This window comes from Fonsecaea multimorphosa, assembly GCF_000836435.1.
Source record: "Fonsecaea multimorphosa CBS 102226 unplaced genomic scaffold supercont1.1, whole genome shotgun sequence".
NCBI lineage: Eukaryota > Fungi > Ascomycota > Eurotiomycetes > Chaetothyriales > Herpotrichiellaceae > Fonsecaea > Fonsecaea multimorphosa.
Genome location: NW_015971635.1, coordinates 987863 through 1013319, shown reverse-complemented (window position 1 = coordinate 1013319; position 25457 = coordinate 987863). Strand labels below are relative to the sequence as shown.

The 25457-nt window shown below is 54.1% G+C and overlaps 10 protein-coding genes across 10 annotated transcripts; 7 read left to right on the top strand and 3 right to left on the bottom strand.

Moving 5' to 3' along the window:
• Positions 1 to 227: 227 nt before the first annotated feature.
• Z520_00384 (uncharacterized protein) lies at positions 228 to 2358 on the top strand (the record flags this gene model as incomplete). The annotated part of the gene is made up of 6 exons (XM_016770905.1): positions 228 to 525; positions 574 to 1132; positions 1190 to 1211; positions 1268 to 1580; positions 1635 to 1771; positions 1849 to 2358. The coding sequence occupies 6 exons, from the start codon at positions 228 to 230 to the stop codon at positions 2356 to 2358; spliced, it is 1839 nt and encodes a 612-aa protein (XP_016637815.1).
• Positions 2359 to 3482: 1124 nt separating this feature from the next.
• Z520_00383 (uncharacterized protein) lies at positions 3483 to 4506 on the top strand (the record flags this gene model as incomplete). Its single annotated transcript, XM_016770904.1, has 2 exons — positions 3483 to 4156; positions 4215 to 4506. The coding sequence occupies 2 exons, from the start codon at positions 3483 to 3485 to the stop codon at positions 4504 to 4506; spliced, it is 966 nt and encodes a 321-aa protein (XP_016637814.1).
• A 507-nt stretch (positions 4507 to 5013) lies between these two features.
• Positions 5014 to 7311, top strand: Z520_00382 (uncharacterized protein; the record flags this gene model as incomplete). Its single annotated transcript, XM_016770903.1, has 1 exon — positions 5014 to 7311. The coding sequence occupies one exon, from the start codon at positions 5014 to 5016 to the stop codon at positions 7309 to 7311; it is 2298 nt and encodes a 765-aa protein (XP_016637813.1).
• A 797-nt stretch (positions 7312 to 8108) lies between these two features.
• Positions 8109 to 9881, top strand: Z520_00381 (uncharacterized protein; the record flags this gene model as incomplete). The annotated part of the gene is made up of 1 exon (XM_016770902.1): positions 8109 to 9881. The coding sequence occupies one exon, from the start codon at positions 8109 to 8111 to the stop codon at positions 9879 to 9881; it is 1773 nt and encodes a 590-aa protein (XP_016637812.1).
• A 1078-nt stretch (positions 9882 to 10959) lies between these two features.
• Z520_00380 (uncharacterized protein) lies at positions 10960 to 11724 on the bottom strand (the record flags this gene model as incomplete). Its single annotated transcript, XM_016770901.1, has 1 exon — positions 10960 to 11724. One exon carries the CDS (start codon positions 11722 to 11724, stop codon positions 10960 to 10962), a length of 765 nt encoding a protein of 254 aa, XP_016637811.1.
• Positions 11725 to 12539: 815 nt separating this feature from the next.
• Positions 12540 to 14409, top strand: Z520_00379 (uncharacterized protein; the record flags this gene model as incomplete). The annotated part of the gene is made up of 5 exons (XM_016770900.1): positions 12540 to 13114; positions 13172 to 13609; positions 13684 to 13958; positions 14079 to 14287; positions 14383 to 14409. The coding sequence occupies 5 exons, from the start codon at positions 12540 to 12542 to the stop codon at positions 14407 to 14409; spliced, it is 1524 nt and encodes a 507-aa protein (XP_016637810.1).
• Positions 14410 to 14993: 584 nt separating this feature from the next.
• Positions 14994 to 15995, bottom strand: Z520_00378 (uncharacterized protein; the record flags this gene model as incomplete). The annotated part of the gene is made up of 1 exon (XM_016770899.1): positions 14994 to 15995. The coding sequence occupies one exon, from the start codon at positions 15993 to 15995 to the stop codon at positions 14994 to 14996; it is 1002 nt and encodes a 333-aa protein (XP_016637809.1).
• A 523-nt stretch (positions 15996 to 16518) lies between these two features.
• On the bottom strand, positions 16519 to 18164 carry Z520_00377 (uncharacterized protein; the record flags this gene model as incomplete). Its single annotated transcript, XM_016770898.1, has 2 exons — positions 16519 to 17451; positions 17520 to 18164. 2 exons carry the CDS (start codon positions 18162 to 18164, stop codon positions 16519 to 16521), a joined length of 1578 nt encoding a protein of 525 aa, XP_016637808.1.
• A 2382-nt stretch (positions 18165 to 20546) lies between these two features.
• Positions 20547 to 21372, top strand: Z520_00376 (uncharacterized protein; the record flags this gene model as incomplete). The annotated part of the gene is made up of 2 exons (XM_016770897.1): positions 20547 to 20671; positions 20757 to 21372. 2 exons carry the CDS (start codon positions 20547 to 20549, stop codon positions 21370 to 21372), a joined length of 741 nt encoding a protein of 246 aa, XP_016637807.1.
• Positions 21373 to 23337: 1965 nt separating this feature from the next.
• Z520_00375 (uncharacterized protein) lies at positions 23338 to 25035 on the top strand (the record flags this gene model as incomplete). The annotated part of the gene is made up of 4 exons (XM_016770896.1): positions 23338 to 23348; positions 23401 to 23630; positions 23709 to 24201; positions 24255 to 25035. The coding sequence occupies 4 exons, from the start codon at positions 23338 to 23340 to the stop codon at positions 25033 to 25035; spliced, it is 1515 nt and encodes a 504-aa protein (XP_016637806.1).
• Positions 25036 to 25457: the final 422 nt, after the last annotated feature.

Below are 25457 nucleotides of genomic sequence, written 5' to 3'. Positions count from 1 at the left end.
ACCATGTCTCTCCTGAAAGTGATGCACAGCAGCCTGTTTTCTGGCTGTCGCTTGGACCAGGTGTCTTCCCAATAAAAGGCGAGCCGTCACAGCTCTCAAACATCTGGTGTCGGTCGGTACTCTCTTTCGCTCTCTTTGTCCCAAGTCGCTCGTTTCTACCAACTGCAGCCATTCGTTACGGTTCCTAGAGGGTATCCTGATTTTCTTTCCTTTTCCTTTCCTCAATCATGCGCTTCGCTGCGCTTGCAGCGGCCTTCGCAGCCGTAGCCTCCGTCGTTGCGGAAGACCTCCTCTTCTTAGAGAATCTGGTTGGGAACGAGGAAGAGCATGCCGTTGCCCTCGGGTTCACCACTAAGGTGGTCACAGAGACAGACTGGCGTGCCATGAAGACCTCTGACTTTGCAGCCTTCAAAGCAATCATCATTGGTGATGCTTTCGGTTCTACCGATGTGACTCTGATCCAGGTTCTGGCAGACACAAACACCACCTGGGGTCCTGCTGTCACAGGAAACGTCATCATACACGGTAAAGCAGTTCGGCCCTGGGGCAGCTTATCCCGCTGACATGGTGCAGGTGCCGATCAATCTAATCACGACTCACAGGGCGTCGCTGGGGCGGCTGTGCTCATTGACAACAGCATCAAGTTTGCAGCCGCTGGCGTCTCTGCATCCGGCTCCTCCCAGACTGGATTGTATTTCTCCCTTTCACAATACTACGACACAGCCGAAGTCGATACTCCAGTGCCGGCCCTCTCCTATTTTGGCGACTTCAAAGTCTTTGGTCAGGACAACAATGGTGCAGGAGGATACAATGAGATTCATATCGTGGCCTCGTCCCCTGCCATCGAGACCCTTACCGACGATGACCTTTCGAACTGGTCCTACAGCACTCATGAGGCGTTCTCGACATATCCCTCTGTTGGACAGAATGGTTTCCAAGCCCTGGCAATTGCAGACGGCGTTATCACCACTGGCACTCAGACCTATGGTGATGGCCATTCCGGTTTGCCATATATTCTGAGTCGTGGTGCAACGCCAGCCGGCTGCGGCAATGGGGTGTTTGAGCCCTCTCTCGGCGAAGAGTGCGACGACGGCAACACTGTGGATGGCGACGGTTGTTCCAAGAGCTGCAAGTGTGAAAGCGGCATTGCTAATTGAGATGGCACTTGTGGGTCCATCACAACCACCAGCAGTTCGACGACTTCTACCACGGTATGGGAAAAATACAATAGCCCCAGCTAATGTTCGTTTGTTTAACCATTCAATAGACCTCGACCTCTTCGACCCTGTCCTCAAGCACGACAACAACCTTCACGACGTCTGTCCTGACCACTACATCCAAGCCCTACACAAACACAACGACTACGCGGTCGACAAGCTCGAGGCCTCAAACTCCCATTGTCAGCTCGAAACCCACCACCACGACAGTCTCTCCGGTTACGACAACGACATCGAAAAGAGCCTGGACTGCCCCTCCCTACATCACGCCTTCCGTCCCCGACTGGAAATGCATTGGCATTGAGATCATCGTGTCAGTGACGGAAATCGAGCAATGCAGCACCATTGACCCTACCAGCACAAGTATACCTCTCCACTTTTCTTTCGCTGCCGTCCACAATACTAATATCTCATAAGTCACGTACACCACCACGAGTGTGCTCTCGACCTACCAGAAACCCATCTACAACACGCCGATCCCGTCGATGCCATGTTACGTGTGCGCTTTCGAGTCGCAGGGAATTACCGTGACGGATTTCATCACGGCCACAACGGTCAGTCCTACACACTCTACGAAAGGTTTTTCTTTCCACTTGGCCACACAGCACCACTGACATGAATGAAACTCCAGATCCATTGCCTATCTAACCCCACGGCGGCTCCTCCTGCAGTCATCTACCCTTGCTCGACATGCCAGGGCACCAGCCTGACGGCGTCGTGCCCTTGGAAAGTCACTCCGACGGCACCACTCCAGCCATACACCACGTACGGACCTGCCGGGCACGAGCACGGTGAGGGAGGACACCCGCCGCACGACGGCGGCCACTACTCTGCCACAGTCGCAGTAGCCACAGCGACCACTTACGGAGGTGCGCCAGGTTATTCTTCTTGGCAGCCATATGTCCCCGGCGCTCCTCCTCCGGCTTATACCCCCGCTGCCTCTCCCACTGCGTATACTCCCGGTGGCTACACGCCGGCAAACACCTTCGTCGCAGCAGCGTCGACCAGCTATGCGGCGACCGCGACTACGGCCACACCATCGAGCTACACCGGCTGGGGCCCAACGCCACCTCGCTGGTGGCCGTCTACACCGGCGGCGCTGCCTCATCTAGGCTGCCCACAGGCGGTGTCGTCGGGTTGATGGGGCGTTGCTCGGAGTAGCAGGGGCTGTGGCAGTCGTCGCCATCTAATGTAGTTGTTGGGGGAAGGAAGAGCGCCGCGCTTTTCGTACGAAGCAACTCTTTGCGGAGATATGTGGAGATGAAGGGAAGGATTGGGCAGCGAGATCCATGTTTATTTATCTGCTCGCAATATCGTACCTATTTCGCTTCCTTCGCATTACAATTTTACATGTCTTATTACCCAGGCATTCTGCGCAGTACTGGTAGTGGGAGAAACGGCCCTTTGTGAGTAGTCCTTCGAGCCCATCTCCGGCATAAACAACGATATGATCCAGCTTTTCATCTTGGCGAGTCTGGACTCAGGTATGAATGAATTCCCGAACAGTGGTCAAGCATAATTGTGTACGCGTGGGAAGTGACACGCCCTCCCCTCCGCGAGCCCGAGAGTGTTGTAAAGGGTCAAGCTTGCTGTGCATTTTCTCGTACCTGGACTGATAATATGATTACAAGATGTATCATTCAAGGGACATACCCAGGTTGTCAGTCTAGGATCCGGCGTGCCGGCCTGTAGAGCCCTGTCGAGTCCCGCTTCTTCGTGCTGGTGTTCCAGACTTTTTGCTTTAGATCTTCCTTCCCCCCGAAGATTCGAATAGTGTCTCAACCCCTGGTCATTCTGGCCGCTGTGTAGTTCGATGATGCGCCGCCTTGAGAGATGACAACAACGAAGGGTAGGGTAAGGTTGAGAGATCTCGAAGGCGGAAGAAACCAGGAACAGTGGAGGTGATGGTAGATGGCGGAGTATTGGAAACACCCAAGATGTCGAGATGCTGTATTCTCCAGTCAGGTGGGCAGGCAGGCCTGGAGCAACACTCACCTTGCCGTCAATATGTCAGGTGGAGAGGAGGTGTGTCGTTGTGTCGGAAGGAGCCCTGCACAACGAGTAACTACAGTGCTAGAGGCAGAGTGAATGCATTACTTACACTTACAAAATTCACTTCCTCTTCTCTTCTCACTTGGTCTTCTCGCTCGACCATCTCACTTCTAACCTTCACCATTCACACCACTCCCAAGCCATCACCCTCATTCACACCAATCCGCTCTCTCCTCTCCTTCTCGCGGGTCCCAATATCCTCTCGGAAATATCATGGCTGATCTAGACAGCGACTACTCCAATTTCCGTCGCCGTTGTGCAAGGGTCAAACGGAAAGCCGACGCCATGGAGTCCGACGGAAACGTACAAGAACAGCGTATCGCCGAACTAGTCGAAGTCGTCCCCGACGGCGATGTTCTCTTCCAAGTCGGTAGGGGCAAGGGCGCCCTTGACATCAAGGTGTCTGGAACAGTTGTCAGCCTCGCCTCGGAGGTGTTCTCGCGCATGTTGTCATCATCGTTCATCGAAGGAAGAACCAAGGTCATTTGCTTGCCAGAGGATGACCCAAAAATCATCTTGAACCTCCTCAAGATATTCCACCACAAATACGAAGATGTCGATCATCTCAAAAAGACGGATCTGCTCAAGCTGATAACGGCCGCTGAAATGCGACTATGCATTCCAACATTGAAGCCGTGTGTTTTGACCAGGCTTTCCAGTGTCATTGGAGAAATTGACATAATTTCTCTGGCATACTGGAACAATATTTACAATGCTGAGATCTGGAGAACGCAGCTCGACAATGACAGGATGGAGCTTCTATATGCAGCCGTCGTGTTCCGTCTCGAGAGCTTATTTTGGAAAACGACAAGGGTTCTGATCTTTTCAGAGGATTTCCTTTTTTGCGTAATCGTGAGGATGCTAGCGAAGCTGAAAATTGCTGTGAAGTCAAAGGTTTGGGCTCCAATTCGTTTTTGTCCCCAAGGCTTTCTCTGACATCAACAGATCTCATGAAGACATGTCAGACGCAGTGTCAATCGCGATTCCTGTCGACAATATTCGCATGCCTGGCAAGAAAAATTCCCCTCAAGGAAACCGCACCCACTTGCCAATCCAACAAGTACGGGTATTTGATGCTTCAATTAAAGCATCAAGGGATTACACCCGAAATAGGGGCATCATGCGCGCCAACGGTGCGGACGATGGCATACAACGTGCGAGCCGTAGCTGCAAGTCTCACCAGCAACAACGCTACCTGGAAAAGTCTGAAGGGGGAAGCATGTACCCACAATTGTAGATACTGCATGCGAGACTTCTCGGCAGAACTGAACGATTCTGTCAACCAATTCATCAGAGACATGCCGGGAATTTGTCTTGGATGCTTCCTCGGCAAATTTAAAGACTGCTTCAGCCTCACCGAGCATTGCTATCACTGTGAAAAGGAACGAAACCTCACCAGCGACTCGGACTAAGAACATCCAGAAAGACAGGAAGGCAGGAATGCAGAAGCGTGGGCGACATTCGATTATTGAGGACTTCGCGTGGTCTACGCTGGGGAGGAGGCTGTTCACACCTAGCGAGCGGGTACATAAACATGCTGAAGTTGAAGGCAATGCAAGGTCAAGGGAAGGACGTTGAAGGGAAGGGAAGGGGAAGGGATGGTGATATCCGGCGTATCCTCGGAGTTTTCGTGGGCTGTACCAAGGCCGAAAGCAGAGTGTGTAAACAACCAGTTGCTCTTCCACCAAGCCTCCTCATCTACCAATTAGTCGTCTGTTTTCTCACTGTAACTGCACTGAGCATCATGAGCTCGCCCGCGTCCAAGCGCATGCGCTTGTCGACCTCAAGGACCTCTCTCTCCGGTCGCAAAAGCATCTCGGGCGGGCAATCAGCGCTGCCTCGACCAACCTCCGCAGCTGGGCAGAATCGACTCACAAGCACGCAACCTTCGTACGATTTCATCGCCGGAGGCGCACCTGAGAATCCTTCGCAGCCCTTCAGACAGTCCCGACTCCGCCAGCCTTCTGTCTCAAGAGCAGACCCGAGCCAAGACGAAAATCTCCGAGCGAAGATCAACTCCCTCGAGTACGAATTGAAGAACCTGCAGCAGGAGCGAGGTCTTCTGGCGCTGCAGCATGAGAAAGAGCTGCGGGAACAACAACTGAGGGCAGATGCAGACTTCAAAAAGTATCAGACTGCCGAAAGCGCTGCTCAAAAGGCGACGCAGCGACAAGAGGCGCTTGCGAAGGAACTGCGCGAATTGCAGGACCAGAGAATCAACGAGAAAGCCGCGCTGGAACGGCAATTACGCGATCTACAAGATCAAGCCGCCTCTTTGAAGGAAGATGCTACGGATGCGCAGGCGCGTTTCGCTGATCAAGAAAGGCACTACAAACACCAACTCAATGATGTCGAGGCAAAACGTGCAGCCCTCCAAGAGACCGTGGACAGTGTCAGACAGCAATTGGAAGATCTGGGTCAGCAGTTCGAGTCATCACAGACGCGCTTGTCCGAACGGGATGCGAAAATTGAGGGTCTCGAAACCGAGGTCGCCGCGCTGAGGTCGCACTCCGGAGACAGCGAAGCGATGCACGTTCTGCAGAACCAGCTTTCTGAACAAATGGGACACATTCGAAAGCTCGAGGCAACCAACAGAGAACAACTGGCTGAGCTGCGGCGACTGCGCGAAGCGCACCGCAGTGTCGAGGTCGTCGAAGAACAGAAACACGGTTTAGAAATCGAGCTTCAAGTGCTCAAGGACGTGCAGAGACAATTGGGAGAAGCTCAGATACAAAGAGAGATACTCGAGGATGAAAAGAGAACGTGGACGAGCCTTCTGCAGCGCGACGGGCAAGAAAGCGAATTCGAGTCTCCTGAGGCTGTTGTCAAAGCCCTTATCCAGCAACGGATAGAGCATGCTTCAATCGTGGACAGACTGGGCACAGTTGAAAGCGAGCTCGCAGAAAAGGACGAGATCATCAGAGCACTGGAAAGAGAGAAGGAAGTCTTGAACACCGAAGTGGAAAATCTGAAATCCACGAAGACTGCGCAGACGGACGCTGGCCAGGACAACAAAGCCTACAAGAGACTAGAGCGACAACGGGTCCTTGCCGTCAAAGAGGTCGAATATCTCCGAGCTCAATTGAAGACCTTTGACGCCGAGGAGACGGTCTTGATGGACAACCAGAACTTCGATGCGCAACGGTCTGAACAGATCAAGAACTTGGAAAACCTGGTGGATCAATACAAGGCTGAGGTGCAGACACTCCACTCTGATCTATCGAAACTTGAAGCGACACCTGCAGCCCCCGCTCCTGTTTCTGACGAGCCACGCGGAACAAAGCGACCTGCAGATTCACAGGAGCCCGAAGGCGAAGGAGGTAACTCACAGCTAGGTGCGTTATTGAGAAAGAACAAGAATCTCCAGATCGCGTTGCAGAAGACCGCTCAGCAGTCCCAAATGCTGGCCACGGATCTTCAAGCAACGAAAGCACAACTGAAAGCCTTACGAGAGAGCTCTAAAACACGAGTGCTGGAGCTTCGGGACAATCCTACAGCTAAAGCTGAGGCGATCAAAATGTCAACGTTACGGACGCTCAAGGAAGAAAACAAGGCGCTTCTCACACAGTTGAGGGGTGATGGGTCTGAAGACGCCAAAGTAGTCCCTGCCAGCTCGGTGGATGCACTGAAGCTGGATCTCAAGGATATGGAAATGGTAGTGGCCGAGAAAGAAAAGCGGATGAGGCGACAACGAGAGATCTGGACGCAAAAGGCTGCAGAATTCCGGGATGTCATTGCGAGCGTCCTTGGATACAAAGTCAACTTTCTTCCCAACGGAAAAGCCAAAGTTTCGAGTATGTATTATGGACGGCCTCATGATCTGGGAGACGAGAGCGAGGACGAAGAGGACGACCACTACATCATTTTCGACGGGGACAATGGGACTATGAAGATAAGCGGAGGGCCCGACAGCCCCTTTGCTGCGGAAATCCGAGATCTGATCAATTTCTGGGTGAAGGAGAAGAAGCAGATCCCGTGCTTCCTTGCGGCGATGACTCTGGAGTTTTACGAGAAGTTTACCAACAGGGAAAATGAGGCTTGATCTGGGCGAGTTGGGGCAGTTGTTTATCTGTTGGAGGCTCTGTTGCTGAATGTGTTATTTGAGCGAATGGATGTATGAGCGGCGTCGAGGCATATCAACCGCGCGCATGTAGAAGCTGGCCGTAGGTAGACACGAGAGATGAAAATCCACCACACCCTTGAGGAAAGATCTGACCAGTCTTCGCAATTGGCCTTTATCTCATGAGTTGGAGCGAGGAACCTGGAACCACATGGAAAGGGTTGGGCCACTTGGTGGGTGCTTGCACTGCTTGGGGGTGTCGTAATAACGCAATCACGATTGGAAGGTGGCGTGGCACCGCGCTTCATCCAATATCGCCTAGCGCGGGCTGCTTCAGGAATGGCGTCACGGAGCGATGATGCGGGCCGGGTTCTAGGCCCGAGGCTAAAAGCCACATCTTCTGCCCGCTGCCCGTTGCCCGTTGCCCTTGCTTCCCTTTGGCTTCCCCTCTCTGAGAGTCTGACACACACCTTTCGCCTACCCCGGATTATTCACCCATTGTGCCCAGTGCCAGTGCCAGTACCCAGTTCCCAGTGCCCACCAGCCTCGCTTCGTCTTTCCCTTGGGCCCATCATACCACGACCAAGAGTTGCAGACACAGCTTCCCAAAGCTGCAAAGGCAATCGGAGCCCTGCCCACCAAGAGTCAGAAAGGGAAAACCCCCGATATCGACAATGCATTGCTTCCATCTCCAGGACCTCGGGACCCCATGACTGCAACCGCTGTTTGCTGTTGACCATGAAGATCCACAAAGCTTCCACCATTCGTGACCTCAAAAGATGCCGCCTCAGTTCTTATTCGTCAATAAGGACGCCGCCAGCGCCTCGTTGACCCGCAGCGATGCCGCTGAACAGACATCCATCAACTCTCATGTCCAGCGTGGTCGTCGACATCGGCGCTCTGCCACCAGCGCCAGCCGCGCCGGGAACAGGGCGAGGAAGAACGCTGCTCGAGGAGGTGCAGCTGCTTCTTCGCCGGATCCTGTCCTCGCCGACTTGTCGCCATCTCTCCCATCCGTAAAGAGTGAGCCCGTGCAAGATGACACCGGCGATCAGATACGTCTACCTTCTCGACCGTCTCCGCGTGCCAAATTCGCCGAGATAGCGACACGGGGAAATCCCGGGTCAAAAGCCCCGGTTCGCAAAAAGGCTTCCAAGCCGCAGACACCCAAGTCGCCCGCGAAGACTTCTGTGGAGAATGCAGTGGTGTTGCTGAATTCTCCGCGCGCCGTGGCATCTCCTCAGGATATCACTCAGATCACCTCGACCTCTCTCGACCCCTTTGGCCAATCGGTCGTCAAACTTGATCCACATGTCGCAAGGCTCTGTCGCTATTTCTGCGAAAACTTCCATCCGAGCGTATGGCACGCTGAGAGTTGGGCCTCTCGGGGAGGGTCGTACACCCACAAAACTACCGCTGTGGAGGTCGTTCGAAGAGCCATGCAAAGTGAAGTTGAAATGAATGCCATGCTAGCCTGCATGTCCGCCAGAGTCGAGAACGTGGACTTGGTCCCGGGTCAGGGAACGGACAAGTACATGGCTAATGCTCTGAAGGCAGTGCGGCGACGCTTCAGTTCTGCTCCAAAACAACAATTGCTTTTAATCGTCTTTCACCTATACGCGGCGGATGCCTACCGGCAAAACTATCAAGCAGCGAAGATACATATGCAAGCAGCAAAGGCGCTCTTCGATTCTTGGGGTGGCCTACACCATGTGCCAGACCCAGCGTTGAAGGAATTGTTCATCATCGGGGACGGGCATATGTCTGCTGTTCTTCTAGAACCTTGCAGCTTGCCATGCGAATACGATCCTGGGCCGTACTGGGATATCACGCCGCCTGAGCTTCAGCTTGCTCCCCGACAAGATTTGAGCCGCTCCGCGCCAGCTTTGCAACGCTTATGTCTTCACGGGCATTTTCCGAAGGAATTGGTGCAGATCATACAAGAGACGGCGGAATGCTCGTGGGTGTTACATCATGCACCGCTTGGAGCACCGGAGGCGTCAAAACACGCCGCGAGATGGCTACAGTGGCGTCACGCAGCTGTTCGATATCGACTCCTGGCCCTGGAATATCCAGGTACTAGCCTCGACGCTATCCGCGTCGGATTGCTAATGTGGATACTGACGTCTATGGTGATACTTGGGCTAAAGCGACTAGGAGGCCTGATTGCACCAAAGCTGCGTACGATTTTCTGGTCAGTCGACGAACCACATGGCCAGTGGGAAGGATTGGTCCAGCTAAAGACATGGGTGCTTACAATCGGCGCCATGTGTTCTATGGTTGGCAGTGAAGAAGAAAGGTGGTTCATCGAGCAGCTCTTTGAGATTGGATTTGTCGAGCATATTCGACGGTTCCAGGAGACGCATCCAGATTTCGACACCCTAGATGTGCTGAAGAACTTTCAAGAGAAGTTTTTTTACTATCACCCTATCCAACGGCTCAGGCTCGAAAGGTTGGCGCGCATCCTCAGTGGTGGATCGAGCGAGACACCCAGCTCGGGTTCGCAGAGCAGTCCCAGTGATCTGTCGCGGAAATCAGGATCTCCAGCATGACCGCCCACAACCCCGCCATTTTGATCAATCCTTCTACCGCAGTTGTTCGGGCGGTTATCATGAATTCCAGGCGCCGATTTCTTGATTGGATCTTGATTCAAGATATTCGGTGATTTTCGGTGGCACCAGCAACCGGACCAAGGTTGAGTTTTTGAGCTACCTCTCGAGCCGTCACTCCTGCTGGACGGTGCAACATGAAAAAGCATGCAGCGACTTCGACAGGACGAGGTAGACTGCGGTTCAAGATGAAAGAACCGGGTCGCATTTCCCCTTATCTCCAGCAACGAACATGGCCGTTCTTTGAAGAGCGAGGCATTGAGCTGGTGACCATGCCAATGCTAAGTACCCTCCAGGTGGCAAAGCAGCAGGAAGGGTCACAGCTTACGATCACGAGACCTTGGACGCCAATCTGGACAAGGATCTGGTACGGTTCTACTTGTATCAGGGGGGAGCGTGACATTTACGAGGTACGGAGATGACAATTTCGATTATTTTAGAGGAACGTCGACTGGAGGAAAGGAAAGGATGTTTGCTATCTATCTACCTTTTGTGCCACGAGTACCTCGTACGGAGTAAGGGCGTAGTAACCTAATGACGGATCATGTGGGGTATGGGCATTATGGATATATTGTTAGATGACAGAAAAAGTTGAGCGAGATTTATCATTGTCAGCGAAATTATGAACCGCATCTCGCTTTGAGCTTTCACTCTCCACTCGTAATTATTCACTTTGTCTATCTCGGACCCAATTTCGCGCAAAAAAGGGGGGAGAAGCGAAATTGAGGACTCGGCCGTTTGGGTGGATGAGGCTCGGCGCTCGGAGAAACTTTGTTGCGCGGGTTGCGCGGTTGCGTGTCCCTGTACCTCATACGCCGAGTATCACAGTAGCCTCGCGCAGTAGCCTTGTAGAGCCCGCATATGATAGGTGCATGGTTTGATACTACCGTCTTTGTAGACAATATACTCGGTATGTGATAGCAGTGTTGGTCTGTCGTCTATTGATGTAAGTTGGTAATGACTCTCGTCTGCCCCAGGCCTTGACGGGTACAGGTTGTACTGAGTACTCGATATATCCACACTACTCGCTCAAGGCACAAATGAGTCCAAATGCCTGAGACTCAATCTCGCCGGCGAATCTCTTCAACTTGTGAACAATGCTGTGCGTCACGACCCGATGCTTGGCAAACGGGGCCGCGATAGGCTCGGCCAACTCGACCAGGATGACCCATCTCTCGGGACTGGCGCCCGTCGCGGCCGACTGGAAGCTGACCTTCTCATATGACTTGGTCGAACTGCCAGCCTGCGAGGCGTAACTGTCGTACCGAAGCAGGTGGATGGCGAGGAGGCTCTGGTGTTGGCTCGACAGACTCGGCCAGATGGATTCCGCGATCCACCCGCCGAGCTCGTCCCTCAGGTCCTGCGACGTCGGGGGCTGGAAGGTAATGAGCACCAGCGTGGCTCCCGTGCCGGACGCGGAGCATTCGCCAAACTCGGGCCGCGAACACGACTGGACCACGCGGCAGACCAGACGGTTCATGGACGCCATCAGGGGCATGTACGTCTGGGTGGCGGGTGTGGGGTTGTTCAGGGCGGCCATGTACGCGGGCGAGGTGAAGATGTCCAGGGACGAGACCTCGTAGCAGACCAGGTACTGGGATTTGGCATCCTCGTCCGCCACGGCGTAGTAGCGACGAGCTCGTCGGAATCCCGGGATCGCCAGACGCTCCGGCAGGTGCTCGTACGTCCACCATTCATTGAGATCCTCTTGGTTGATCGACTTGTCTTGCACCTCACCCCATATCACCATCATCCCTCTCTCCCGTGAGAAGGTTGCAGCTGGCATGGTACCAGGTGTTGTAGAGGATGCTCAGAACACGACAACCCAGAGAGGATACAGGGGGGAGTATCGGTCGCGTGGTTGGTTTTCATGGACGGAATCCTTGATCGGAGGCACTCGAGACAAGTCATGTTCAGAACGGTCAGCTCCGCGTCGTCCCGATGAGGATATATGACAGGACGAGAGAGGGTCCGTGATAAGAAACCGGTTGAGCAGCTGAATCTTATGCCGAGATTGGGGAAAGGGAGACGGCTTCAGAAATCAGTGAATACTCATTACTCGGTATAGGTTCGGTAGTCGGCAGTCGTCTTAGAGTTGCTCCAACCTCTCGGGGAAGACTAGGCGGTATTAGTGCTTGGCCTAACTCTATGAGGAATGTTAGGCGACTTGTTGTTCCACCCGAGCTTCGATAGATAGACACGATAGATCAATCAAGAACCGTTGGCTCCGTTCTAACTTCTCCGCCTTCTATACTCCAGACAGTACGTCCAACCCGCGCCATTATATTGGAGAAAGCCTCTGCTCGTATCGTCCCTTACCGACTACCGACTGCCATGGCAATGGATGGATGGATACCCGGCATACCCTCCGCACCCCATGGGTACCCGCGTCTCCAGACTCTTGAGGAGAATGGTCAGACTACTTCCCGTACCTCTGCGGCTGCGATCAATTCATTATTTATAGCTGCTCCTCTTCCTAGTCACGGTGTGGTATCCATAATGCGCATGTGTCTCGGCGTGCTCATCTACATCGCAGCCTACTGAGTATCTTGAGCTTCCCCCTTGCTTCGTCGCTAGACCTGGTCGGTTCTGGGCATCAGCATGGCAGCCTTACCCAAGGACAACTCCATCCACCTGGAGGAGGCGGTGGGTCAAACAGACCTCAAGGCCACCATCGCCATCGACGACCGCCACAATGACGAAGGGATGAAGGTCCTAGCACGCTACACCGGCCCGCAAACATGGGACGACAAGGAAGAGCAACAGCTCAGGCGGAAGATCGACCGCCGCCTCCTCCCGATCCTCGTCATTTGCTACGGCCTGCAATACTACGACAAAGCCATGATCTCGCAAGCCGCACTGTTCGGTCTCCGCACCGACCTGGACCTCACCGTGGGCAACCGCTTCTCCTTCGCCTCGTCCATCTTCTACCTGGGCTTCATGGCCGGGGCTTACCCGGCCATTATCATGGCTCAGCGTTTTCCCATCGAAAAAGTTGCCGCGGGCATAATCTTGGCCTGGGGCATCTGTCTGATCTGCACACCGGCATGTCATAATTGGCAAGGCCTCTTCGCGCAGAGATTCTTCCTCGGATTCATCGAGTCAGGAGTCAGCCCGATGTTCATGCTGGTCGTGGGTCAGTTCTATAAGAAGAATGAGCAAGCCCTGCGGATAGGGTGAGTAAAGTTCGCTAATCGTCGGCGCTGGATCGAACAAGACTGACTCTGGAATAGTGTCTGGTACTGCGCCTGCGGCTACGTGTCCATTTTCTCGCCCCTAATCAACTACGGGTTCGGGCATATCAAGGGTGCACTGTCCCCGTGGCGGTACATGTATCTCTTTATCGGCGCTATCACTATCCTCTGGTCAGTGGTGGTCTACTTCTACCTCCCGCCAGATCCGATCCGCGCGAAAGGATTCACCGAGCGCGAGCATTTCATCGCCGTGAGCCGGCTGCAATCGAACAACTCGGGCGTGCGCAACACGCATTTCAAAAAAGAACAAATGATTGAATTGCTGTTCGACCTGAAATTCTGGATCATGTTCCTGATCACACTGTTGGCCATGTTTGCCAACGCTCCGGTCTCGACATTCACGCCCCTGATCATCTCCGGGTTCGGATTCAACACGCTCAACTCTCTGCTCCTGGTGGTACCCGTGGGGTTTTTCACGTAAGTTTCGAGCCAGCCAGCCCTTAGGACCGTTGATGGGTGTGGTGTTGCTTACCCTCTCTCTCGTCTGCCAGCGGGACCATCGAATTGATCATTCCCTACCTCGCCTACAAGTTTAAGAACATAAGGACATATCTCATGGCGGTGGCTGAACTGGTCACTGTGCTCGCCGCGGTGCTGCTCTGGGCTCTCCCGAGACACGCCATTGGAGGCCTGATGTTTGGGATTGTCATCCTCCCCTGCTTCGCTGCCGGCTACGTGGTTCAGCTGGGGCTCCAGATCGCCAACACGGCAGGCTATACCAAGCGATCGTTGGCGTCGTCGGGGATTTTCGTTGCCTATTGCATTGGTAAGAACCTTTCTTTTCTTGCTTTGGCGCAAAGACTCGAGATTCCCGAGCTCACCTGCCCTGTTTCCATCCGGATTTGCTGGCTGACCGGGGACACACCTTTTCGTGGGAATCCTGCAGGTAACTTTGTCGCGCCTCTCACGTTCCGCACGCAAGACGCACCAGTCTACGCCCCAGGGCTAGCGACCGTGGTGGCCACGTCGGTCGCCGTGGTGGTCTTGTCCATGTTCTATCGCTACCTCTGTCTCAGGGACAACCGGAAGAGAGACGAGACGGGTACGCTGGAGGCCTTTGACCATGCCTACGAGGACGACTTGACCGACAAAACTGTAAGTTGTCCCCCCCTCCCCTTTTTGGGAGGCAGCCCTCAAGCCGGGTTATGAATTCCCCATCTGACACGGTCTGACACCACACGCCCACACAGAACCCGCAATTCCGGTATATTGTGTAAGATGATACCGCGCGATGGAGAGACTGTGAAACCTGGGAATGGGGAATGGGGATTTTTGATATCGGTCGTTGTAACGGAGGGTGAAGAGTGAATTAGATTTGCATGCATTGTGACATCCATGACGGCTGGCATCCAGTACACGCACAAAAACGGGTATGTAACTGTGGAACAGTGTATGTGTATGTCTCCCAGCCGAATCTCAACCCTTTTTGCGGTCCTTCCTGCACATGTTTGCCGGGTGGGAAGGGGGAGGCGGGGGGGGGGGGGGGGACCTGCCGACTGGTCCCATCAGCACAAGTAATATACAGTAGACGAGTGAGTAGACGAGCAGATTTATGCCCGCCCGGTTCATCTGGCTATTACCCGTGTCTGAGGTCAGAGTCCAGCTGCGTTCCTGAGACATCTATACCTACCTCTCCAGCTAGGAAACTATGATAGGTGCGCGTGAATTTTACGACTTCGAGGGCCTCAACTTGACTGTAGGTGGCCATCAGCGCGTGTTCGAATATGTGTCCTGTACAGTGTCTTGTCTAGTCTACCAGGGGGCCCCATATATGCAACACGCGCGGCAACTTGCAAGCACATCAAGGCACTCGACATATGAGTTTGCCCATGGTCTGGTTGGACTCCAAGACCGCATGCGCCTTTTGGATCTCGTCCATCTCAAAGACCCGGTCGATGAAGATCTTGAACCTCCCGTCCACCAGCCTGGGCAACGCATGCTCGACCAGCAGGTCCCGCAGTCTCTTTTGGTATGCTTCATCGCGACTCCGTAAACTGCTCCCCTCGAACCTCAGTCTCTTGCCGAGAAAGGGACTGATATCGACATCGCCCTTGACAACTGTTCCGCTTAGCCAACCCAGATTGATGATATGGCCATCCCTTGCCGCCGCTTTCAAGTTCTGCTTGAAATAGTCCGCGCCGACAAAATCCACGATCATGTCTGCCCCCTTCCCACCGGTGTGGTCAAGCAACGCGTCCGCCCAGTCGCCCTCTTTGTAGTTAAACCCCTCCGTCGCGCCAATGGACTTGCAGAACTCAATCTTAGCTTGTGTACTCGCGGTGATATAGACGGCAGACGCTCCGGCAGCCTTGGACAGTTGGATACCAGCAATACTAACGCCACTCGCCCCAGCATGCCAGAGGACGCTCTGGCCGGCTTGATATTCACCGACCAAGTAGAGCGCTTGGATGGCAGTAATCCAGGTCTCAGGGATCCCTGCAGCCTGCTCCCAGCTGAGTTCTTTGGGTTTGTGAATGAGCATAGACGTGCTAACGGCAATATACTCGGCGTATGCGCCGCCATAGGCCAGACCAAACACCTCGTCTCCGGCGCGGAAGTCGAGAGTGGAATCGGAAGATCCGAACGAGTCAATGATGCCTGAAAACTCGACGCCCATCGTCTTGGGAGCTTGAGGTGGGACCGGGTACTTGCCCTCACGCTGGAGGAGGTCCATGCGGTTGAGACCAAATGCTTTGATTCTCACCAGCGCCTGACCCTGCGTGGGCTTGGGTATGGCTGTTTCGGGATTGATGAACAAGGCCGAGACGGGTCCTGTCTCGCCTCTGATGTCGACTGCACGCATGGTTGCCATGGGTGAAGGTTGCTTCGAGGAGCGTAGTTGCAGTGCTTTGTCGCTGACTGGATTAGATCTGAAGTGATGAGTGACATACAATGTGGCAGTAAAATATCAACACATCGATATGCTTGGCGATTCGGTCATCTGCTGATGGTTCAAATATTACGACTGTTCTTCCTGCCTCGACTGAAAGAGTCACACACGCAGATAACCAGGGTGCTGTCGGTCGGGACCCAAGGTAAAATTCCCGAGTAGGCGATTCGGTAGAGCCACGCGTTGAGCTCTCTGCAGGGGAGTCTTTCCATGTCCACGCCTGAGAATAAGAGCGTTCGGGGCAAATATTCGCGGGTGTGGGAGAGTCCGCGGTGTTGGCGAACTAAGGCGGCTAACGGCTAACGCCCGTTCGGTAGTCGGTAGTCACAGCGACCAGACTTTTCGAGCCGGACTTAGCATGTCAAGTCAGACCATGTATGACACGTCGTGCTCTGAGTTGATCCCTTCGTCGGCATCGTCAATTCCAACCAAAAGGTCACTGGTACTGGAATATTTGGTCAACGAAAACATCCCCGAAGTCAAAAGTCACGCTGCCATCTGCAATGAGACTAGCGGGCCAAAGGAGAGAACTGCTGTCCATTCCCTCACCGAGACCACTCAGAATATTCGAAGTACTTCGTCGACCGTCTGGACCTGCGACAGATTCGGCTGTCATGTTTTGTTCGTTGTTCGCTTCAGAATTGATTAACCCATCAGCAGGTGGGTTGGCGGACTGAGCAGAATATTGCCCAGGCAAAGTCCCGCCAGAAAGCTCCGCGCGTTTGAGGTTGCCGAGGACCAAGGCGGAACTTGGGACAGTGGCGGACAGCTCCTGCAAGACTATCCTGACAACTTCGAGATTGTCATCAAACCTGCCTCCTTGGCCCGAAAAGGTGGCGCGGGCACGAATTTGCACCACTCCGGCAAGGTAACAAAACCAAGCGTTAATCGGTGCCATATACAACACGTCGTTTCTGTAATGGATCTCTTCGAAAACCCGGATCAGGTGTGATGCCGTCTGGACGCACTCTTCGAACGTTGCCCGGGCCGAGCTCGAGACCGGTTCCACTTTCATCAAGGATAGTTGGTAGATCAATAAGCAGGCGTAATACAAAATGTGTAACTCGGAAACTACTCGACGATAGGGCTTTGAGTCTGCGTGTTGCAGGGTCAATTCGGCTGGCAGCTCGCAGAGCCACGTTTCATAGGCTTGTCCAATAGGCACGATATCTCCGTAGCTCAAGTTGGGATTGTATCGTCCATCTGCAAGCTGACCAAAAATCATGCAAAGTTTGGTCCTCTCAATGAAGATGTTGTTGTCAGGATGTTCCTCGGGAAAGTCGCTTTGCGAGAGCGGTTGAACGTCGGTATCATGCACATGGATCATCTGCGGCCGTCCATAGCAAAAGGAGACGAGCTTGTCCTGATTCTTGGAGGAATGTCAGCGCCCAGACAGGCCGCAAGTCAGGAATGGACAGTATTAAGGCTTATCCTTACGAAGAGATGCCACCACATCCTTCGACGGGTTCCAGCATCTTGGTTGCCGCGGTAGGTTGCTTCTTTGTGAAGACCCATGTGGATTGCATAGCGCGATGCTGCTCCCAGCCAATGCCAGAGGCTGTCTAGGCAGATCACGGTCGGCTCGATCATACTTCGACAGGTCATCAGACAGAGCGCCTTGAGAACCACCAATTTATTTCTTTCATGTTCGGTAGCCAAGAGCAATTTGGCCTTTAGGTAGTACTTCTTGGCCGCACTTAGCTGGCTTACGCCTCCTCGCCGGTGGCCATAGGCACTGGCAAGCATGCAGACACAGTGCACCAGCAGAGGCGACTGAAACCGCTCAAAGTCCGAGCGGTCTACAAGGGGCTGGTGGAGATGAATGTGTTCAAAATAAGCGTCGGTCAGTGCGGCGACCAGCATCTGTGAGGGCAAGGTTACTGCGCCGGTGGACAGCAGCGCCTTTGCGTAGAACTCGGCCGTCTCCGCCTCAGTCTCGTCGTCGGGCTGGAGTGCGCGGGGGTTCTGAAGCATCATGCTCTCCTCTCCTAGGTAGCCCACGGATCCAGGCGACGCAGACGGGGGCAATTCTGAGCGCTCTGCCGACTGCGCGCTCGTGGCACTTGCCCGGTGAGAGCGCATGTTGCGTTGCCGAACTCCCACGCGAGGCCTGTTGATTGTTCCATCTGCTCAGAACTGGGGGCGCTCATTTCACGCGCTAGAATCCAACCCACCTGCACATAACGTTGGCCTTTTGACAATTCTGGCATGCCCCATCGGTGCGGTCTTGCAAGTCACATTTAACCTGATCCAGTCGTGTCAGTAATCTATGTCGTCCGTCTGAGGAGAGGAGCTCTTACTTTGCGTGCGTGACATTGCATGCATACCTTGGTATTGCGAGTTCGGAGGCCTTCCATAGTTGCGGAGCAAGCTGATCCTAGCGTCAACCAACAGTACACATCTGGCAGGCGTCATCGAATTGACGAAGCGAACACACAAAGACTGGGAGTGAGATGATGGGGGTCGTGATGTTGCAACTTGTCGACAGGTCAAGACAGACTCGGCACCGGGACCTGAACTAGAGTGCGTGAGTGTCTACGAGGTACCTAGGTAGGTAGTACTAGTATTGGGCGGGTCGGTATAGTCCAAAAAATGAGGTAGGTTTTCCGACATTTCAAGATGCGGCAGGTGAGCCGCGATTGTAGCAAGGTGTCGAGCAGTTGTGCATGACAACTGTCCCGGTCCATGCTGCCTTCCAAAGGGTTGCTAGGTTTGCTAGACCGGACGGTCTTCTGCGATCTCCTCGTCGGTACTTCTGGTGATAGTCGGGTCTGCATTGGACTTTGCCCAGCAAGTCCCCTGGAGGAATGACAGATCATCGCTCACGCGTGGCATCAATCCACTCACCAATCTTGCTTCTTCATATCAAGTGTTCGATCATCTGAAGGTGATTGCAACGCAAAGCTCGTTCAACCGAGCAAACAGAATCAAACGTCTTTACCGGTACGTCATATATCATCTGAAGCCCTTGGAAACGGTGCTTCCACTGATTTTCAGCAAAGGCATCACAAAGCAAAGAAGTCGCCGATTGGGTACCAGCCCACCACGACGGTACAGTCAAAGTCAATGTTTGCCCGAGTCTGCCCGTTCGAGGTTTTCAATAAAACATATTCCGGGGGTCCACATGATAGAGCGCAAGTACTGAGCAGAGTTTTCCAGCCCACCTGCGCAGCGATGTCCTGACACCAGCCGACCCAAACTGTCTGAACGAGAACTGCGCATGGAAACAGGTTGATTTTTTCCGCTGTTGGTAAACAAATTCATCCTTGCGTGAACCTATTGGCCGACTTGGAGCCAGGGTGTGCCAGACTGCTGGGATTCCCGCTGCACATGGTATCTGTGTGACACATATTCACACAGGGATGTATGGATTGTCTGATGGGTACCGGGTCGAGTAGGGTGCCAACTCATCAAGGCCTTTAACCATCTGGGCCTGTGGTCCTGGCCCCATTGACATTCCTGAGTTGCCCCGTTTGTTTCTTGGCCGCGAGAAAAGGCCGCCTCGACCTTGCTGGCCAGAATCTGAATCGACCAGCCTCAAGCCTGGAACGACCTCAGCCCATTGTTTGGAGGTGATCGCGCTCTGCACATTCTCCAAGAGTCTTGGACGTGTTTCGTTGCTGGACAGCCTCACGGTCGAACTCAGATTGGAAGATCATGTCCTGTTCCTGACGACCAAGCCCCTTCTTTTCCGTCAAAGTGGCCAAGTGCCCGAAATGAAAGTCGGATCGACTTGCGCCGGCTGACGTAGGCGAGAGGATAAGCTCAGCGTTGGCGCCAGGTACGCGAGAGAAACAATGGCCACCATTCGCCCAGCACCTGGAAATTGGCAGAAGTCAGTGTGAAGCTAGGGCGTTTCACAAAGCCGGACTCAAAGCCTAAAGGGCGACACCAGGCACAAGGATGAGGCCCACCAGGGCAACTGACAGGGGCGGGCTGGGACCCGGCGCGCCACAGCCGTGGGCTTTCTCCAGGGGATCAGCCATGGCAATTGGCTGGGTGCGACGAATGCTGCATCTCCCATCTCCCTAGCCCCCTGCGGTGGGCTCCTCTGTTGTTGCATCCCATTCTGCTTGCATGTCTCTCTTCCTTGTCGATTTTCCTCTTGTGCTCTCCTTCCTATTTTCCCGCCCAGATCTGCGTGTTGGCTTGATTATATTCAGACGTTCTCTTCTGGACGTCGTCCGCTCGTTCTCTCCCCCAGCCCTGCCAGCAGACAGCTCGCGTTCACTCTTTTCACGCGAAAGCTTCGTTGGCTTCGTCGTCGCTCTCTTTACCTTTCTATACCAACACACTCCTTTACCAGCCTCTCGATCTGAGATCGACACACAATCCCAGCGATTAACACTCCTTTTCAACAACATATAACCAAACGACATCTCTTCTTGACCGGACCTCAAGAAGCCCTCGCCCAAAGCAAGAGTCAAAGCCGCGACAGGAACCACACAAGACAAACCCATCACAATGCGCTGCACATTCCACTCCTTGGTGCTGGCCACCCTTGCAATTGGCCAAGCATATGCTGCCACTGTCTCTGGCGTTCACTCGCACATGCAAAACCATGCCAAACGCAGGCACGACCATGTAGAGTAAGGCCGGATCCATCCCATTTTGGCGTGACACGAAAATACCTATATGGACTGTGGACTGACTGACACTTTGTCAAACTTGCAGGAAACGTGACGCCGCTCTGACCGATGCCGATGCTTCGAAACTCACTTCCCTGGGCGTGGCCTCGCTTGGTGCCAACTCATACTCGGCCAACGGACAAGCCTGGTTCGGCCAGGACGGCCCCTACCAGAACGAGTTCATCAACGACTCGGGCGAGGATCTGATCCTGGTCATCTGGGGTGTTGCCGGATCGTGGATCAACGCTGTCCAACCGACCATCACCGCCTCGCTGCCCTCCAACGCATCCACCTGGGTCTCCTTCGCCGACGGTGCCTCTGGCGCCTGGACCGCCATCTACAGTGACACCCAGCTCGTCAACGGTCAAGCCAGCAACACCTGGGGTGAATTCACCTTCGGCGAGTGGGGCGTCGTCGACGTGTCGCGCGAAGTCAACATGAACGGCCACTCCATGAGCATCGTGGGACCATCCTGCACTACCGACATGGACACCTGCGTCTTCGTCTGCTCCTCGGGCGACGTGTGCATGACCGGCTACGAGCTGCTCAACTGCGAAAACGGCTCTCAACCCGGTGCCAACTACGGTACCTACGATGGCTCGCCGAGCGGTGGTTGCGGTGGCATGGGAGCTTCTGCTACGTTGACCACAACTTTCTCATAAAAAGGAACCGCCGCCTGGTGGTGAGGTTGCGTTGGAGGGGTGCAAGGGGTGGGCGTCGGGGGGATGCTTTTTATAGAAGTTGGGTTTCTCATATATGGTCGCGCGCATACCAAAAGAGACAGAAGAAATGTTGGGACAATTTGGGTCACGATATCGAAAGCATGTCAACAAACTGGATCTACTGGACTGATATTTCCCGGACCACCACTCTTTTTCCGATGGCCATTTGGCGACATTCAATCCTTTCTTGTATGTGTGTGTTGGAATGAGGACGATGTTGGGCAGATAGATATCTAGCCTGTCCAGGTGTTTGACAATCAGAAATATACCATTGAGTATACCTTACCATATGGTATTCCTGTTCCATTGATCCTGGTTCGACGATGTACGAGGTAGGTGAACTAGCTTCGACCAACGACGCCGTGTTTGATTCCCTCCGTGACGCGACGTCGTATCTACCTTACCTCCTCTTGCCCGCCCTTGTGCGACATTGAGCTTTTTGATCCGGCGCTTGCTGGTCAAGGCTCTGCGCGCTGTGGTTGATGTATCTTCCCGCTCCCGTCCACGTCCTTCCCAATCCCTTCCCCCACTTCCGCTCCCGCTGCCACCTGCCACTGCCATGCCCCTTCTCCTATCATCGACGGATCTTATTCCTGCTGACACTGCGTATTGCGGCCTGCAAGTCCCCGAGGACGTGGATGGATGACAAGAGAAACAGAGGGTCCTGGGTCGATCGGGTAAAGGCATGAACTACTGCGTGCCCGTTGTTCGGGGGCCGGAGGCGGAAGTTTGCATGGGCTCTGCGTCGCTCAGTGTGGTTTTCCTCTTAGGCATTCCCATTCGATAGGCGGAGCCGAGGAGAGGCGCCTAGGAGACTACCCGATGAGTAAGGAAAGGAGTTGCTAATTTTCCGGACTCAATCATGTTGCGCACTTGTGCGACTTAGTGTCCTCTCCGGTCGGCGCAGCCTCTCTGATTCGGCGCAGCTGCGAGGGAGACAAGTCGGTGTTTACCACGAAGCGATGGCTCGGAGAAAGGCGACTCTCTTTTTTGAAGCCGATGGCACGTTTCGAGCATCGACTTTCCCAACCGAAGCACCTGGTATGCTTGATAACGCACATCACCACCCGCGCACCTCGCTGGTGTGGTGAGTATAAACCCTGTTGGGCAACCCTCTTCTCTTACGGGGTCAACCTACTCGGCGACTTCAAGCAGCTCGATCGATCAAAAGGCGTTACGCGAAAGGGGAAAATGGTCGATAGGGGAGATGAGCATCGTCGGTCGCAGTTCACATGGCTCTCGTTGCCAGCATTGCTGAGGCATCGTTGACAAAGAAGCGTTCGCGTTTCGGGGTATAACCCTCTTCTGCAGCGCAGCCCAACTCGGACGAAGCTTTTTGGGGGCCAAAGGCTAAAAACAAAGACAAATGTAGGAGGTACAAGGTCAAGAAGCTCTCCCTTTTCCGTCTTGACGTGGACAGACCAATCAATCATTCCAAGTTGCGATGGTTGCCGGTAGTCATTGCCTGGGGTACCATGTGCTGGCTTGAGAAGCCCTTCCCCGAATCAAGGAGAGTTTCGTAAGCACTGCTTGGAGACATGATTCGACATGATTCGATCCCGGGGACTTCGTCTGTGAGTAATACGAGGTGCATACGGCGTGGGCTTCACCTTCCAACTCAGGCCACTGCGCTCGAATGGAAGGCCTGGGGCTTCGCTAACGAGCCGATCAGTGCGGTCGCCTGACAAAGCCGCAACACGCAGATGGCACAAGACCAGCTACAGCGCCACGTTATGCAGCTCAAGATGATGATTTTCTGCCATACACATACACACACACACACACACACACACACACACACACACACCACCTTGGTCTTCACTCACATCGAACAGGCCGCAGGGTCGATCCTTCACTGCGAATGACGGACCGTAAGGAAGCGAGGGTTTCCGCTCAGCAGGCGGCATGAGGCAAAGGTACAGAGCCATCTATACCGCGCTGCAGCGCTTGACCTGACTCGCGACACAGTAAGGAAAAAACGTTGGCCCAGCGCAGGTTCCAGCACCGATGGCGAGCGATCCCATCGTCGCAAAAGGCGTGTCCTCACACGTCGAACGCCACCGTGGACAAACAGAACAGCACCAGCGACGAGGACACAAGTCCCCCACCAAACCCATGCACGGTGCTGAGTGCTGCGAAAACGAACCCCTTTGCGAACTATACCATCCCTCACTATGCGCATGAAGCCATGGATCATGGTAAGTCCATGTCTGAGGCATCCATGGCCCTTCAGGCCCCCGAAGGAATTCGTTGCTCATGATAGCGCCCTTCAATAGCTTTGAGTTTCACCTGGCCGCAGTGCCTTCCCACGGATTTGGATAAGATTGTGATACCGTTTAGGGCCTCATGGATGCAATTAGTCATGGAATCCCCTCTCGTTCTGCATACCTTCATCTTCGCCACCACAAAGCAAATGCTGTGTCTGAGAGGCCAGAAGGAGGATGACATGTCCCAGCTGGCGGTTCAGACGCTGTCCATCCATCAGAGCGTGGCCTTGAACTGCGCCAGAAACGCCGTCGAGTCGTTGAATGGACCTCCTACGGACGCGATGATCCTGGCGGTGACCATCCTCGCCGTCAATGGCACACGCCCACAGCAGGTTCTTCCACAACCCCACCCTATTTCTCCTCTCGCCAAAACCCAGAGCCTCCATCTCTTCAGTATGCTGAGTGTCGTTGAAGTGCACGCCAGAGCCGCTGCCCAGCTCGTGTCGTTGAAGGGAGGCCTGGGGGTAGTAGATACGTATGGTGTTCGAGATACGCTTCTGCTGTAGGTCCATCAAGTCTCATTGGCATGTGCCCCAAATTGACACCGACGTCCAGATCCGATATTTACTTCTCATCCATACTGGGCACAAGGCCAGCTCAAATCTGGCCAACTCCGGTTACGAGCCTTGTCGAGGCTGGTCTCCACGCCCTCGACGCCAGCGCCGAGCGCCTCTTTTTGCTGTTGGGTACCGGCTTCGACTTATTCAAGCTGGACAAAGATCTTCGGAGAGTTCTTGGCTTGATGTGCGACCTCATTGTCGCTCTCGACCACCATGTCCGAAGAGAGGATCACCCGCCGGAACTGTCCGATATCGTGCTGCAGCGAAACGCCGTGCAGAACAAACTACTATGGCTGAAGCCTTCCACAAACGACGAACTCAGCAGGGAGAACAGGCTCAACAACATGACACGCATAGCCGCAACCATCTTCAGTGACATGGTCCTGTTCCCGCTCAGTCCGGTGACAAGAATCAAGCCACGGTTGGCAGGCGAGCTGCGTCAGTGTCTGAGGTTTCCGATTCTGGACATCGAAGAATACGGCCCACCCTCTGGGTTTTTCCTCTGGGTTCTGACCATGGGTGGGATCGCCGCCTCGTTCACGAGACACCGGGGCTGGTACATCGAGAAGATGGCCGAGTACTACAGCGGCGAGTTGCTGTGCGGCAGCGAAACCATGCTCGAGCGCATGGCTTCGTTCCTATGGTGGGCCGACGTGTGCGACCAGCCCGCAAAGCTTCTGTGGGCGCAGTCACGCGAGGTCTACAACGAGGAGAGAGGTCTCTCGGGAGCCCAGCACCAACAACAGCCGGTGATCACGACGTGGAATCAGAGGTAATTAAGTATAGATGTACATATATACGTGGGCTGTGCTGGGAGTGATGGTCATAGGCTGTTGCCAGGATCAACGACTGGTCAAAAGCCAATGAGGTGAGTTGCACGAGTGCATTCATACAGCACAGCATCCTAGGTACAGAGCTCGACGGCTCCAATCATCGCGCGAGAGATTGTTGACGACATTCTTCAGTGTCTGGGGAAGGCAGAGCAAGGTCTGACTGACCGTGATAGTGGTCCGGACTTCAAGACGGTCGAATAGCGAATGTCAGCCAGCACCGGAGTACAAAAGCAGCGCTGCCCTGTATGTATCGAGGGGCCAGATATTGCTTCAGGGTCTGATGCAGCAACCGCGCGCTCTCACTATCAGGAAACCCATCCTCCATGGCATCGCATTTCCAACGTAGGGACCATATGCCGTCCACA